The sequence below is a fragment of the Scyliorhinus torazame genome, chromosome 7 (assembly GCF_047496885.1).
Source record: "Scyliorhinus torazame isolate Kashiwa2021f chromosome 7, sScyTor2.1, whole genome shotgun sequence".
Taxonomy (NCBI): Eukaryota; Metazoa; Chordata; class Chondrichthyes; order Carcharhiniformes; family Scyliorhinidae; genus Scyliorhinus; species Scyliorhinus torazame.
The window spans coordinates 253,088,818-253,105,275 of NC_092713.1; the positions used below are offsets into that span (position 1 = coordinate 253,088,818).

General features: G+C 54.3%; 1 protein-coding gene across 1 annotated transcript in view; it reads left to right on the forward strand.

Moving 5' to 3' along the window:
- Positions 1–16,458, forward strand: part of LOC140426956 (A disintegrin and metalloproteinase with thrombospondin motifs 2-like) — a 365,539-nt gene that overhangs the window by 295,808 nt on the left and 53,273 nt on the right. Inside the window, exons 10-11 of the mRNA XM_072512267.1 lie at positions 3,744–3,857; positions 5,822–5,967. Of these exons, the coding sequence (XP_072368368.1) occupies positions 3,744–3,857; positions 5,822–5,967 (260 nt within the window). The remainder of the gene's footprint in view (positions 1–3,743; positions 3,858–5,821; positions 5,968–16,458) is intronic.

The following is a 16,458-nucleotide window of genomic DNA, read 5'->3' on the forward strand; positions in this document are numbered from 1 at the left end:
CTAAGTGTTCCGGTTTCCGCCCACAAGTCCCGAAAGACGTGCTTGTTAGGTGAATTGGACATTCTGCATTCCCCCTCCGTGTACCCGAACAGGCGGCGGAATGTGGCGACTAGGGGCTTTTCACAGTAACTTCATTGCAGTGTTAATGTGAGCTTACTTGTGACATTAATAAAGATTAGGGGCGAGATTCTCCGACCCCCCCGCCGGGTCGGAGAATCGCCGGGGGCTGGCGTGAATCCCGCCCCTGCCGGTTGGCGAATTCTCCGGCATCGGAGATTCAGCGGGGGCGGGAATCACGCCGCGCCGGTTGGCGGGCCCACCCCCTGGCGATTCTCCGGCCCGGATGGGCCAAAGTCCCACTGCTAGAATGCCTGCCCCGCCGGCGTGGATTAAACCACCTCTCTTACCGGACGGACACGGCGGCGCGGGCGGGCTCTGGGGTCCTGGGGGGGGGCGGGGCAAACTGGCCCTGGGGAGTGCCCCCACGGAGGCCTGGCCCGCGATCGGGGCCCACCGATCCGCGGGCGGGCCTGTGCCGTGGAGACACTCTTTTCCTTCCACCTTCGCCATGGTCTCCACCATGGCGGAGGTGGAAGAGACCCCCTCCACTGCGCATGCGCGGGGATGCCGTGAGCGGCCGCTGACGCTCCCGCGCATGCGCCACCCGGCAATGGCATTTCCGCGCCAGATGGTGGGGCACCAAAGGCATTTTCCACCAGCTGGCGGGGCAGAAATCAGTCCGGCGCGGGCCTAGCCCCTCAAGGTTAGGGCTCGGCCGCTCAAGATGCAGAGGATTCCGCACCTTTGGGTCGTTGCGATGCCAGACTGATTTGCGCCGTTTTTGGCGCCGGTCAGCGGACATCGCGCTGATTACGGAGAATTTTGCACTAGGTGTCATTCTATCAAAAAAGTGTCACTTATGGAAACAATAAGCAAGAGCTGGACATAGAGGGGATCCCATGACAACACCATCTTTTTAGACATATATGGTGTCAGTAAAGCTGAACCCAACTGTGCATGCTGCTGAGGTCGGGCTGGATTCTCCGATTCTGCGGCTATGCCCGTAGGATCCGCCTGGTCTTACAATCAGAATGTCGGTAGCGCCCCCGCACCGATGCTATGCCTGGTGGGGGGCTAGCAGCCGCGCCATGTAAAGCCCCACCCCTGGCTTTACCTGCCGATTCGGACGCAGAATGGCCGGGTCCGTGGCTGTGCATGTGCACGGAGGCGGCCTACGGCGGCCGCGCCGTACAACATGGCACCGGCCGCACGCGAACCCAACCTGGCAAAAACTGCCCCCTGTATCCCCCCTTGCCACCCCCGGACCATCCCCCATCAGTCCCCTCAGCCCCCGCCGAAGGCCCCGTGCCAGCGGAATGGCTCCCCCACCTCCCCCGACTGTGGCAGCGCTGGACACAGTCTGCAGCCTCCATGCGAGATCCCCGGAAAGTGAGAGGACACACGCCGGAGGCCGCCGGGGAAACTGGCCCATTGGGGGAGGGCCTCAGGTGATGTCCTGAGGCCGTCCCAACGACGTGCGCCGCACTCTTCGAGTACGCCGTTTTTGAGGCGTCGGAGCATCGGAAAACAGCAATGCACCCAGATTCCGGCGTAAACAGGTATTCTCCGGCCGAACGCAATTTTGGCGTCGGCAATCAGAGAATCCCGCCCCATAAATTCAATGAATACTGATTCAGAAAATAGCAGCATGTCTTGATTACTATTATGGAGTGATTCGATGAAAATGTCTAAATCTTTCTTGAGCAGCACATTAGTGAATTGACTCGCAATGTTGAATGAGTAAATGGACATGGTATTCTTGTCAATATGGAGGCGATCTAACAGCCTCGTCGCGCCCAACTCGGTCACGCGGCAAGGGCGCTAAATGTCACAAGAGGCCTCTCATGTGATTGTGGTGCTCAAAACGAGATCTCGTGAAACATTGCAATGTGGATCTCGTCCTCGCTGGGCAAGATCCAGATATACATATTTTAAAAAATATATTTTTATTCAGAAAAGGTTTTCATCATAACAAGGTAAATCAAAACAAAACATTCAGCAAACACTATTGCAAATTAAACCCACCCCCACCTATTCCCCAAACCCCATGAACAAACAAAACTTAACAAAAGCCTACCCCACTCCAACAACTGATGAAAGGCTGCCACCTCGAGTAGAATCATCGGCCACCTCATGGTGTACTCGATCTTCTCAAGGTATAAAAATTCCATCAGATCACTCAGCCAGGCCGAGGCACAGGGCAGTACTGGGGCCCTTCACCGAAGCAGAACTCACCTCCTAAGTATTAACGAGACAAAAGTAAGGATATCTGCCTTCATCCCTGTCTGCTGCCCAGTGAGTCTGATATACCACAAATAGCCACCAACAGGCATGGCTCCAGCTGAATACATAGAATCCGACATGGAGTTCAAAAGGAGACCATGAAGCTGACAAGTTTAGGGCAAGACAAAAACATGAGCTCATGATTCGCTGGTCCCTTAGCACAAAGTTCAGACATTTAAATGAGATGTTGGTGCCCGAGGCCCGGGAACGAATGCCCACGCCCAGGAGACCTTGCCATGATACCGTACAGCACTGTTCCACATAAATGTGGACCAGGCATAATGTGGTGGTGTGGGGGGGGGGGGGGGGGGGGGAACCATTGGAGACCTCTGGGTGGTCAGGGACAGGGCAGAGTGGCACCCTGGATCTCCCTCTTGCACCTGGGCATCTTGCACTGCCAGGCTGGCGGGGGCACAGCCAGAGTGTCCAGATGGCGGTGCCAGGGTGGCACTGCAAGGGCCAGGAAAAGATGCTCATCAAAGGGGCAGTATGAAGGATGGAGGGGGGGTGAAGGGCGGGTATGAAGGAGACCCATAAAAGTTGGGGGTGGAGGGTGGGGTCCTGAAAGGGGGGATGGGGAGGCCTGAAAATGAGAGGGGCAATCAGTGGCCCAATAGCTAGGTGCCCTCACTGGGGGTGGCGGGGTGGGGGTAATTCCGTGTATGGGGGGGTAACATTGCCCATGGGTGGGGGCTGTGGGGGACCCTCAAGCTCTCTTAGAGATAGGAGCACCCTTTCAAAATGGCGGCTCAATCTCTGAGAATCCGACCTCCCCGGCGAGTTCTGTCCCTCCATTACTGAAAAACCTTCTAAGCATGGGACAGTCCAGTGTGATCCCCAAGGCCCCAGAAAATTACCAAGTGTGGGTAAATACCGGTGTGGACCTCTCCGAAAACGCCGGCAAGAAAGCCCCTGTCAAACCCGCCCAAAATGACACATAAAAATGTTTTCATTAAATCGCCCCCATGGGGCTGGATTCTCTGTCGGCAGGATCCTCCGCTTCGCCGACAGCACACTCACGTCCGCGGCTTTCCCGACGGCGTGGGGGTGCCCACAATGGGAAACCCCATTGTCCGGCTGCCGGGACGGAGCATCCCGTTGCCGGCAGGGGCGCGCCGCAGCAGAAAACGGGTGCAGCCGGACGGAGAACCCACCCATGGTCTTTGTGAAGGTGAAGGATCCTTCGCCATGTTTGTGGAAGATTCACTTAGAACTGATTGTAGCAACTCACTCAACCGTTTGGCCAGTAATCCTTAGATTACAAAAGATCAATCATGGTTAAGTGTGTTTTCACGTCGTGAAATTCATCTTCAATATTTTGCAGACTATTTTGTATCCTGTGACAGCATTGTAGAAGAAATGTATTATGTGTAAACACCTGTTTATCTTCGTGGTTTCAGTTTCGCACCTTTGACCCCTGCAAGCAGCTGTGGTGTAGCCATCCTGACAATCCATACTTCTGCAAAACTAAAAAAGGACCTCCATTAGATGGGACAATGTGTGCTCTTGGCAAGGTAAAGTTGTGTGTCCTGTTGGATGATGCTGGATCTCCTTTTTCTTTATGGATAGTTCTACTCTCTTTCCCCTGCCAGTAACAGACAGAGAAACATCATATTAAAGGTATGAAAGGATATCAAATGCTCTTTTTGAGCATTGAAGCTAAAACGAGAATGAAGAATACATGAAGACAGCGACAGGATAACAAACAGCAGTTGCTGCAGCCAGTGTTCAGATAATTCATTAGCACTATTTCTTTTTGGCTCTTGCAGCACGCCTGGGTAATTCCATTACTCTCTTTGCAGTGCAGTTGGAATTACACATTTTTACTAAAAAGTGGGATGTCAGGAACTGATTTCTTTGATCGTCACCACTAACATAACCCAATGAGATTACATTGAGAAGAGGAAAGTAATTACATGGCAGGAATATCCTCAAGGAGATCTGGGAACATGAATTGCTGAAATAAACCTTCTAGTTAGGGGCTGTTTAGCACAGGGCTAAATCGCTGGCTTTGGCCAGCAGCACGGTTCAATTCCCTGAACAGCCTCCCCGAACAGGTGCCGGAATGTGGCGACTAGGGGCTTTTCACAGTAACTTCATTGAAGCCTACTTGTGACAATAAGCGATTTTCATTTCATTCATAAGGGCAGCACGGTAGCATTGCGGATAGCACAATTGCTTCACAGCTCCAGGGTCCCAGGTTCGATTCCGGCTTGGGTCACTGTCTGTGCGGAGTCTGCACATCCTCCCCGTGTGTGCGTGGGTTTCCTCTGGGTGCTCCGGTTTCCTCCCACAGTCCAAAAGATGTGCAGGTTAGGTGGATTGGCCATGATAAATTGCCCTTAGTGTCCAAAATTGCCCTTAGTGTTGGGTGGGGTTACTGGGTTATGGGGATAGGGTGGAGGTGTTGACCTTGGGTAGGGTGCTCTTTCCAAGAGCTGGTGCAGACTCGATGGGCCGAATGGCCTCCTTCTGCACTGTAAATTCTATGATAATCTATGATAATCTAGTTTGTAGCTGTCAGCCGAATCCTGAGGTGAAGATACTGTCTCAAAATCGCTACTGTTTAACATATATTGTCTCTGTAGTGCTTTGGAGTTTATGCAATATTTCCTAGTTCCATTCTGTTATTGCCATTTTCCGCTTCCTTTTTTTGCTATTCACGTCCAGGGTGCTGAATTCAATCAAACTGTGATGAAGTACATACTGCTGGATTGACAATGAGATATAATCACTGACATGTCACCAGGCTTCGCTTATTCAGTGTACCAAATAAGGAGTGTTTCAGTCCTTCCCAGTGGGCTGCAATGTAACGGAAGTACATCACAGCCCATGATTTTCCATCCATTAAAATGAATAAATCTAAATAGGAGCAGGTATCATCAGACAGGCCATTCATTCCAGAAATGAATGCCAGGAATTCATTTCCTAGATGTAACTGCAAATGAACGATTGAATCCTCAAGTGCATCCGAAGAAGAAGCAGCTGCCTAAAATGTGAGGCAATGCTTTTCTTTCCCCTTTTGGAGTTATTTTCCTCCATCAAAGAGTAGTCAGTGGGAGGCTCAGGGAGCTGTCCATGTTGAGCGCTGAAGGAGCCCTGTTGTTCAGAGGCTACTGTCAGTAGCAATACCAAGGGAAAAGTCCTTTGTAGAAAAAGGTGACGGGATATAAAGGCACAAGCACAATTTCAAAACTAGACAAGATAATTTTTGCCACACTGCCTATATTTAGTCATTTCCACCGCTCTAATTGCATAGAGTTTATGCATAAGCTTTGTGCTCCATGCATTGCTCGGCTGCAATGGATGCACTGAACCCATTGTGCAGTTCATACACCTGACCTCTCTGTGCTTAACAATACTGAGCACCCACCACCACCCTCAGATATCATCTTGTGAAAATGTTTATCACTGTCTCTGAATGGAGAAAAAATAATAGGTATGTCTAAGTTGTGGAATTTTCTTTTTTGCTTTCTAGCATTGCTTTAAAGGTCACTGTATCTGGCTAACTCCTGATATATTAAGACATGATGGAAACTGGGGGGCATGGAGCAAGTTTGGATCCTGCTCTCGAACCTGTGGAACTGGTGTACGCTTCCGGACAAGGCAGTGTGATAACCCACTGTAAGTACAGTTTTGATACAAATAGCTTGTTCCACTTTATTATTGAGTGTGGTTAAGGTGAAATTGGAATTATTGATAAACAACATAACTCACTTAAACTTTCTGTAAAAGTTCCCAATATCATTTTTGGAGGCAGCTCCCGAAATATTGGTGATAGAAATGATTGGGCAGAATCTACCGTTTGCTTTGTGCCCGAAAAGCAGTGCAGCGCAACGTGACTGGTAGATGCCGGAACATCCCACTTCTGGGATCTACAAGACTAGCCACGCCTCGCGGGATCGAACATGATCACACAAGACATCGGTATGTGAATCCCGCCCCGTTCTGGCAAATCTGCATATTAGAATGAGACAGCTAGTCTCACTCCAATATGCGTTCCCGAGATCTAACCAAGACATGGGGCGAAATTCTCCCCCAACGGCGCGATGTCCGCCGACTGGCGCCAAAAACGGCGCCAATCAGACGGGCATCGCGCCGGCCCAAAGGTGCGGAATGCTCCGCATCTTTGGGGGCCGAGCCCCAACATTGAGGGGCTAGGCCGACGCCGGAGGGATTTCCGCCCCGCCAGCTGGCGGAAATGGCGTTTGTTGCCCCGCCAGCTGGCGGAAATGGCGTTTGTTGCCCCGCCAGCTGGCGCGGAAATGCGGCGCATGCGCAGGAGCGTCAGCAGCCGCCGACAGTTTCCCGCGCATGCGCAGTGGGGAGAGTCACTTCCTCCTCCGCCATGTTGGAGGCCGTGTCGGAGGCGGAAGGGAAAGGGTGCCCCCACGGCACAGGCCCGCCCGCGGATCGGTGGGCCCCGATCGCGGGCCAGGCCACCGTGGGGGTACCCCCCGGGGTCAGATCGCCCCGCGCCCCCCCAGGACCCCGGAGCCCGCCAACGCCGCCTGGTCCCGCCGGTAAATACCAGCTTTGATTTACGCCGGCGGGGCAGGCAATTTCTGGGCGGGACTTCGGCCCATCCGGGCCGGAGAATTGAGCGGGGGGTCCGGCCAACCGCGCGGCCCGATTCCCGCCCCCGCCCAATCTCCGGTACCGGAGACTTCGGCGGGATTCACGGCGGCCAACGGCCATTCTCCGACCCGGCGGGGGGGGCGGAGAATGATGCCCATGGGATCTAACCTTAGAGACCACGGAAAAGTGCCATTCAGTGCTGGTCTCCACAAATGAGGACCAGACAGAAAGGCACTCATGGGGTCTCCAAGGGGATTGGCAACCCCAGGCACATACCCCCTGGGCAGAGTGGAACCCTGGCACTGCCAGCCTGGCACCCTGTCAGTGCCATGTGGGTGCCAGCCTGGTACTGCCAAGGTACCTAGGTGGCATTGCTAGCAGGCAGGGGCACTGCCAAGGTGCCAAGCTGAAATTTATTTGTGCGGTGGTGATCGGGCCTGGGGGTGCTCTCTGTGGGTGGGGGGGGCACAGGTACCCCCTTATAGTGAGTTGGGGTTTGGGGAGGTTCTGGGATCGCGTCGGGAAATCAGGAGGCCATTTAATAATGACGTCGCAATCCCTCACTGCACCGAGGAGTTCCGGTGAGGGGAGCTCCTTGGTGCAGAAAAATACGGCTGAGTGTCGTCTTGACTGCACATTCGCCGCTGAGGCCCTCGATCCACCCGAATGGGCGTTAGATAGCGGAGTGCTTCTCGGCACTCCAAGCACTGGGAAACACGGTGCTAATCTCGCGCTACGGGACCATTTGGGTAGATCGCGCACATTATGTCTGATAAATAAATGTTTTTAAAAATTGTTGTCTTACATGGATATTGATGCTGTTTTCAGGTGAGTAAAGAGTAAAAATACTCAATGATTCATGAAATTAATGACCTTGCTTTTGTGGTCAGCAACAAGTGACAGCACTCACTACTGACCTTGAAGAAAGTTGCTCACAATCTACCTTTCCTAATATTTAAATCAACAAGTCAAGAGGATCTCTGGATGTCCAGCAGTATTAATGACGTAATTTAACAGCTGTGTTGCCCCCGGCACAGAAACCGCACACTGGTTAAATAGCCGGAGAGGCCAAAATTGGGATCTGCGGCAGGCACTGATCAGTGCCTGTCGCAGATCCAGTGGCGGGTTCCGATCCAGATCCGGATCCCATCCAGACGTGGCACGACACCAATTAAGAGCAATTGCCATCTCATTAGTGAGATGTAAATCCAATCTAACAGCCCCTGGGAACTAACTGGCTCCCGAGCGAGTGGTCACACACACGCCATTTAGCACTACTTTTTTTAAACGGGGAGCTGGCGCAACAGCTGCCGAGGGGAGCCAAGACCGTGAGTGGCCATTTCCATTCCCTGTCATGCAGCCCAGAGGCTTTGGAGCTGCTGCCCCAGTGCTCGGGTGGGCTGGATACTTGGTGAGGAGGAAGGACTTGGTCAAGGGGGCCAGGCATGATAGGTCAGGGGTTGCCTCTGGGCTGCAGGGGTGAGGGGCGTAGCATCCATCCTCCGATAATGTGTATACCCATAATAGGGGCAACTGCAGCTGCTGCCTGCCTGTTCTACCAAACGCTTCCAGGTCAGAGTACTGTTTTTGGTTAAATGCTGAAGGTCACTTTAACTCCCTTTGCCAGTGAGAAGCCTCTAGCTGCACATATGAAGGCTATTGCTAATAAGGAATTAGCCTTGTTAGATATGTGAACTTCACAGCTCCCAAGTGCATTCTCGTAGGTACACGTGCCATGTCTCAGACGAGTGTTGTTGCCCAGCATTCCAATCAAACTGAGGCCTGGACACCTTGCCTGAACCCTGGAGGCACAGAGGCAGCAGCCAACAATCAAAAAATCTGAAGCTGGGCCTCAGCACCGGGGATATCTCCATGACCAGAGGCTGAGGGTATGGATCAGGGGAGAGCACCGAGCATGGTCTCCCAATGTCCCAGCAGGGGTCTGGAGTCTAGGGGCTCCTGCTGTGGCTAGGGGTAAGTGTGCAGAGCGGAGTTCTCCAGCATAACTGGTTCGATGGAGGGCACTCTCAGAGAAGACAGGACACATAAGGGTGGGGGAGGCTCAGAGGATATGCGGGTCCCTGGGTAGAGCCCTAACTGATTGTTGGTCTCTCTCCTCCAATTCCTTACAGATACCACAATGGATGGTGTTGTTGACCCCACAGTAGCTGCTCTCGCAGTGCTGGTGGCAGCCAGATATCGGAGAAGACAGCAGCGTCAATGCAGGGTGGAGGCGGCACCCCATGTGCAGGGGACTGCCGCACACCCTGCAGACCCGGCCGCCCATCAGGCCGACGAGGGGCCCAAGGTGTACAGGCATTGTTGGTCATACAGGGAAATGACAGACAGCTTGTGCTGCAGGAGACTCCACCTGAATAAGGGGACAGTGTGGCACCTGTGCCATATCTTTGTGGATTTGGCACCCCGTGGAGGAGGATGACGCCCGCTCTCGGTCGCGAAGGTCACTGCAGCCCTGAATTTTTAAACCGCCGGTTCATTCCAGGGTTCGAGCGGGGACTTGTGTGGCATATCACAAGGTACAGCCCACAAGTGCATCTGTGAGGTCAAGATTGCCCCGTATGCCCGGACAATTGAATATATAAACTATGAGTGGACCATGTCCACCAAGATGCTCGGGCTGCAGGATATTCCGCCATCACTGGGATGCCCCTGGTCAAAGGGCAATAGATGCCATGGCATGTCATCTTGTGCGCACCGGGGCATCAGGGGGTGCCCTTCATTAACAGGAAGGGGTTCCATTCCCTGAATGTTTAACTCATGTACGATCACCACCTCCCGATCATGCACGTGTGTGCACTCTTCCTAGGGAGCGTGCATGACAGCTACATCCTGGGACACTCTGAATCCGCAGCATCTTCGAGGACCACCCCAGGATGACAGGCTGGCTCTTGGGAAATAAGGGATACTTGCTGAGGTCCTAGCTGATGACGCCATGTGTAGGCCTGAGACCTGATTATAACGAGGCCCATGCTGCCACCCATGCTGTCATTGGGCGGTGCATTGGACTACTGAAATGTAGTTCCGATGCCTGGACCGCTCTGGTGGTGCTCTGCGGTACACGCCCCAGAGGCCTCTCGCTTTGTGATGGTCTGTTGTGCTCTCCACAACCTAGCACAGCAGCGGATCAGCATGCTCGAGGAGGAGGGACATGCAGCCTTGCCTAAGGATGAGCAGGGGCCAGAGCAAGAGGGGCTGGCCGGCGATCTAGGGAGGATCAGCGGGAGCAGCTGGAGGATGGAGGACAGTCAGCGGCGAGGGTCCGGCATGGCTGGAAGGCCAGGGAGGCCCGCATTGTCATCTGCATCTCATAGGACGAGGCGTTGTCCCTCAGCTCAACCGCTTTCCACTCCCAATGGTAAGATTCTTGGTAGTGTGAATGAGCAGAGAGATCTCGGTGTCCATGTACATAGATCCCTGAAAGTTGCCACCCAGGTTGAGAGGGTTGTTAAGAAGGCGTATGGTGTGTCAGCTTTTATTGGTAGAGGGATTGAGTTTTGGAGCCATGAGGTCATGTTGCAGCTGTACAAAACTCTGGTGCGGCCGCATTTGGAGTATTGCGTGCAATTCTGGTCGCCGCATTATAGGAAGGACGTGGAAGCATTGGAAAGGGTGCAGAGGAGATTTACCAGAATGTTGCCTGGTATGAAAGGAAGATCTTATGAGGAAAGGCTGAGGGACTTGAGGCTGTTTTCTTTAGAGAGAAGAAGGTTAAGAGGTGACTTAATTGAGGCATACAAGATGATCAGAGGATTAGATAGGGTGTACAGTGAGAGCCTTTTTCCTTGGATGGTGATGTCTAGCACCAGGGGACATAACTTTAAATTGAGGGGAGATAAATATAGGACAGATGTCAGAGATAGGTTCTTTACTCAGAGAGTAGTAAGGGCGTGGAATGCCCTGCCTGCAACAGTAGTGGACTCACCAGCACTAAGGGCATTCAAATGGTCATTGGATAGACATATGGACGATAAGGGAATAGTGTAGATGGGCTTTAGAGTGGTTTCACAGGTCGGAGCAACATCGAGGGCCGAAGGGCCTGTACTGCGCTGTAGTGTTCTATGTTCTATGTTCTAATTCCCCCTACATTCACCCTTCCTGCAGTTGACCACCCCACCCCCCCCTTCCGCTCCTTCCTACCAATTTCCCTCCTTCCTTCCTCCTCATTCAACCCCTCCTCCCATTGTCCACCACGTTACCCTCCTTCCCGCCCATTTCCTTCCTTCCTCGCCCCCTTCCCATTCCACATCCCACCCACACAATGCGCCGCACACCCCTCCAGTTACCCTGTTATACCCCCCATGATCTGTGTAACATCACCCCAGGGTGATGGGCCTGTGTCGGCACTGTCAGTGGGTCAGTGGGGGGAGCGGAGGGCAACAGGGGGGGGCGGGGGGTGGGGGGTGCAGGCAGGCCGCTGTGGAGAACAACATGACAGAGGCTGCACATGTATCAGCTGTTAGATGTTTAATGGTGAATGGTTCGTCCACTACTCCAAATATTGCTAGCCCCCAGCTTGGCTTGACGCGGACTTTCACCAGCTGAGATATTGCTCCCGCCACTCCTCTCCAGAACCCCTCCAGTGCCGGGCATGACCAAAACATATGGACATGGTTCGCCGGGCTCCCTGAGCACCTTCTACATCTGTCCTCCACCCCAAAGAACCTACTCAACCTCGCCCTTGTCAAGTGCGCTTTGTGGACCACCTTAAATTGTATCAGGCTGAGCCTGGCACACGAGGAGGAGGAATTAACCCTACCTAGGGCATCAGCCCACAGACCTTCCTCGATCTCCCCCAGCTCCTCCTCCCATTTACCCTTCAACTCTTCTACCAGCGCTTCACCCTCTTCTTTCAACTCTTGGTGTATTTCCGACACCTTGCCCTCCCTGACCCATACACCCGAGATCACCCTATCTTGAACTTATTGTGCCGGGAGCAACGGGAATTCCCTTACCTGTCGCCTCACAAAAGCCCTCACCTACATATATCTAAAGGCATTTCCCGGGGGTAACTCGAATTTCTCCTCCAGTGCCCCGAGGCTCACAAACGTCCCGTCGATGAACAGGTCCCCCATTCTTCCAATCCCCGCCCGATGCCAGCTCTGGAACCCCCCCGTCCATCTTCCCCGGGATAAACTGGTGGTTACCCCTGATCGGGGACCACACCGAGGCTCCCATTGCACCCCGGTGCCGTCTCCACTGGCCCCAGATCCTTAGCGTTGCCGCCACCACCGGGCTCGTGGTATACTTTGTCGGCGAGAGCGGCAGCGGTGCCGTCACCAACGCCCCCAGGCTCGTTCCTTTACAGGACGCCATCTCCATCCTCTTCCATGCCGCCCCCTCTCCCTCCATAACCCACTTGCGGATCATCGCCACATTTGCTGCCCAGTAGTAGCTCCCCAGGTTTGGCAGCGCCAACCCTCCTCGGTCCCTACTGCGTTCCAGGAACCCTCTTCTTACTCTCGGGGTCTTATTCGCCCACACAAACCCCATAATACTCCTGCCTACTCTCTTAAAAAAGGCCTCAGTGATCACGATGGGAAGGCACTGAAACACAAACAGAAACCTCGGAAGGACCACCATTTTGACCGACTGCACTCTACCCGCCAGCGAGAGCGGTAACATGTCCCATCTTTTGAAATCCTCCTCCATTTGCTCCACCAACCTCGTCAGATTCAGTTTATGTAGGGTCCCCCAACTCCTGGCTATCTGGATCCCCAGATACCGAAAGCTCCCCTCCGCCCTCCTGAGCAGTAGGTCCCCTATCCCTCTTTCTTGGTCCTCCGCCTGTAATACAAAGAGCTCACTCTTCCCTACATTGAGCTTATAGCCCGAAAACTCCCCAAACTCCCTTAGAGTCTGCATGACCTCCACCATCCCCTCCATTGGATCCGCCACGTACAGCAACAGGTCATCCGTATATAGCGACACCCGATGCTCTTCTCCCCCTCGGACCACCCCCCTCCATTTATTAGACTCCCTCAATGACATGGCCAATGGTTCGATCGCCAATGCGAACAACAGGGGGGACAGGGGGCACCCCTGCCTCGTCCCTCGGTACAGTCGAAAGTACTCCGACCTCCGCCGGTTCGTCACTACACTCGCCATCGGGGCTCTGTAAAGGAGCTTAACCCAATTGATAAACCCTACCCCGAACCCAAACCTACGCAGCACCTCCCAGAGGTACTCCCACTCTACTCGGTCAAAGGCCTTCTCCGCGTCCATAGCTGCCACTATCTCTGCCTCTTCCTCCTCCGATAGCATCACTATCACGTTTAAGAGCCGCCGCACATTGGTGTTTAGTTGCCTGCCCTTTACAAATCCCGTCTGGTCCTCATGGATTACCCCCGGACACAGTCCTCGATCCTCGTGGCCAGCACTTTTGCCAGCAACTTTGCATCCACATTGAGGAGCGAGATTCGCCTGTACGATCCACATTGCAGTGGGTCCTTGTCCCGCTTTAGGATCAAAGAAATTGTCGCTTCCGACATTGTCGGGGGCAGGGTCCCCTCCTCTCTTGTCTCATTAAAGGTCCTCACCAGTAGCGGGGCCAACAGGTCTGTGTACTTCCTGTAGAACTCCACCGGGAATCCGTCCGGTCCCGGGACCTTTCCCGCCTGCATGCTCCCCAAACCCTTGCTCAGTTCCTCCAACCCAATTGGTGCCCCCAAACCAGCCACCTCTTGCTCCTCCACCCTCGGGAATCTCAGCTGATCTAGGAATAGTCTCATCCCCTCTTCCCCCGCTGGGGGCTGGGATCTGTACAGCTCTTCATAAAAGGCCTTAAATACCTTGTTTATTTTCGTCGCACTCCGAACCGTGGCTCCCGTTCCATCTTTGACTCCCCCTATTTCCCTCGCTGCCATCCTCTTACGGAGCTGGTGTGCCAGCATCCGACTCGCCTTTTCCCCATACTCGTAGGTCGCCCCCTGCGCTTTCCTCCACTGTGCCTCCGCCTTCCCTGTGGTCAACAGGTCAAACTCCGTCTGGAGCCGTCGTCTTTCCCCAAGTAATCTTTCCCCCGGGGCCTCTGCGTATCTCCTGTCCACTCTCAAAATCTCCCCCACTAACCTCCCCCTTTCCATACCCTCTGTCTTCTCCCTATGAGCCCTAATGGAAATTAGCTCTCCCCTGATCATCGCCTTCAACGCCTCCCATACCACCCCCACCTGCACCTCCCCGTTGTCGTTGGCCTCCAAGTACCTTTCGATACACCCCCTCACCTTCCCACACACCACCTTGTCCGCCAGCAGTCCCACATCCAGCCGCCACAACGGGCATTGGTCCCTCTCCTCTCCCAGCTCCAGTTCCACCCAGTGCTGGGCATGGTCCGAAACGGCTAGAGCCGAATCCTCCGTCCCCTCCACCCTCGGGATAAGCGCCCTACCCAGAACAAAGAAATCTATCCGGGAGTAGGCTTTGTGTACATGGGAGAAGAAAGAAAATTTTCTGGCCTGCGGCCTTGCAAACCGCCATGGGTCCACTCCCCCCATCTGATCCATAAACCCCCTAAGTACCTTGGCCACCGCCGGCCTCTTTCCAGTCCTTGATTTGGAGCGTCCAGTGCTGGATCCAACACTGTATTGAAGTCCCCTCCCATTATCAGGCCTCCTATCTCCAGGTCCGGAATGCGCCCCGACATGCGCTTCATGAATCCTGCATCAGCCCAGTTCGGGGCGTATACGTTTACCAACACCACCCACGTCCCTTGCAGCCTACCGCTCACCATTACATATCACCCTCCATTGTCCGCTACAATAGTCTTGGCCTCAAATGACACACGCTTTCCCACCAATATTGCCACCCCTCTATTCTTCGCGTCCAGTCCCGAGTGGAATACCTGTCCTACTCATCCCTTTCTTAGCCTGACCTGGTCCGCCACCTTCAGGTGTGTCTCTTGGAGCATGGCCACGTCCGCCTTCAGTCCCTTTAAGTGCGCGAACACTCGAGCCCTCTTCACCGGCCCATTCAGGCCCCTCACATTCCACGTTATCAGCCGGATTGGAGGCCCCCCCCCCCCCTGCCGACTAGCCATCTCCTTTTCTGGGCCAGTCCCGTGTCCACGCCTACCTCACCTTCCAGTCCCCCAGAGGAGGGACCCCCGTCCCGACCACCTCTTCTGTGTCCCATTCCCTTTCGGCCAGTGCAGCAGCATCCCTTTCCCCCCCCCCCCTTTTTTACTCCCCCCATGTCACTCCCGTAAGTCAGCTGACGCCTGCTGACCCCGGCTTCCCCCGCCGTCCCATTGACCTCCCCGCGTGGGAGTCTTCCAATCCATATGCATTCCTTCGTTCCCCTTCCCGCCTTTCTTCCCGCACGCGGGAAAACACCCCGCGTTTTCCAAAGCCCGCTCCGCCCCCTCTGGCGCAGCTCCTGTCGCGGCCTTGTCTCTCTCCCCCATCCCATGTAACATTTCCTGCGCGTGATTGACCCCCTATATACAACAACCATCACACATCAAACCCCAAAACATCCCCTCCACCCTCACAAACCCTCAGTTAGAGTCCAACTTTTCGGCTTGCACAAAGGTCCACGCCTCTTCAGGCGTTTTGAAGTAATAGTGTTGGCCCTTGTATGTGACCCACAGTCGCGCTGGCTGCAGCATTCCGAATTTCACTGCTTTCCGGTACAACGCCGCTTTGGCCCTGTTGAAACCCGCTCTCCGCTTTGCAACCTCCATGCTCCAGTCCGGGTATATTCGGATTTCTGCATTGTCCCACTTACTGCTCCGCTCCTTCTTGGCCCATCTCAGGACCCACTCTCTGACCGTGAACCGGTGGAACCTCACCACCATCGCCCTTGGTGGCTCATTTGCCTGGGGCTTCTTCGCCAGCACCCGATGTGCCCCGTCCAACTCCAGCGGCCTCGAAGGGGCCTTCGTGCCCATCATCGCCTCGAGCATCGTGCTCGCGTATGCCCCGGCATCAGCCCCCTCCACTCCCTCAGGGAGACCCAGGATTCGCAGATTCTTTCTCCTCGACCTGTTCTCCAGGTCTTCGAGTCTTCCCGCCCACCTCTTGTGTAGCGCCTCGTTCTGCTCCACTCTCACCGCCAGGCCCACAAGCTCGTCCTCGTTCTGACTGACTCTTTTCTGTACCTCCTGGATCTTCGTGGGCCTTCTGGGTGATCCCGAGTCCTTCAATTGCCGAAAGCATAGGCGCCAACATCTCCTTGCGCATCTCCTCGCGCTGCTCCTCTAGGCAGCGTTGATGAACTCCTGCAGCTCCCCTTTGTCCCCGGCTGCCGCCATTTTGTTTTCTTTCCCTCGCTTCTCCCGTTGCTCCAGTGCCGCTCCTTTGGCCGTTACGCTTCTGGTCTGTTTCATAGAAGTTGCGTCAAAAAAAAAAGTTCCGTTGGGGCTCCTCTAACGAGCCCGAAAGTCCGTGGTAGCGGGAGCTGCCGAATCGTGCGGCTTAGCTCCGCATAGCCGCAACCGGAAGTCGAGAGGGAATCCTTTTGGCAGTGTTTGCTTCACCAGTCTGCCCCAAAAAGTCTATGGAAACTCCTGAAAAAGGTCTG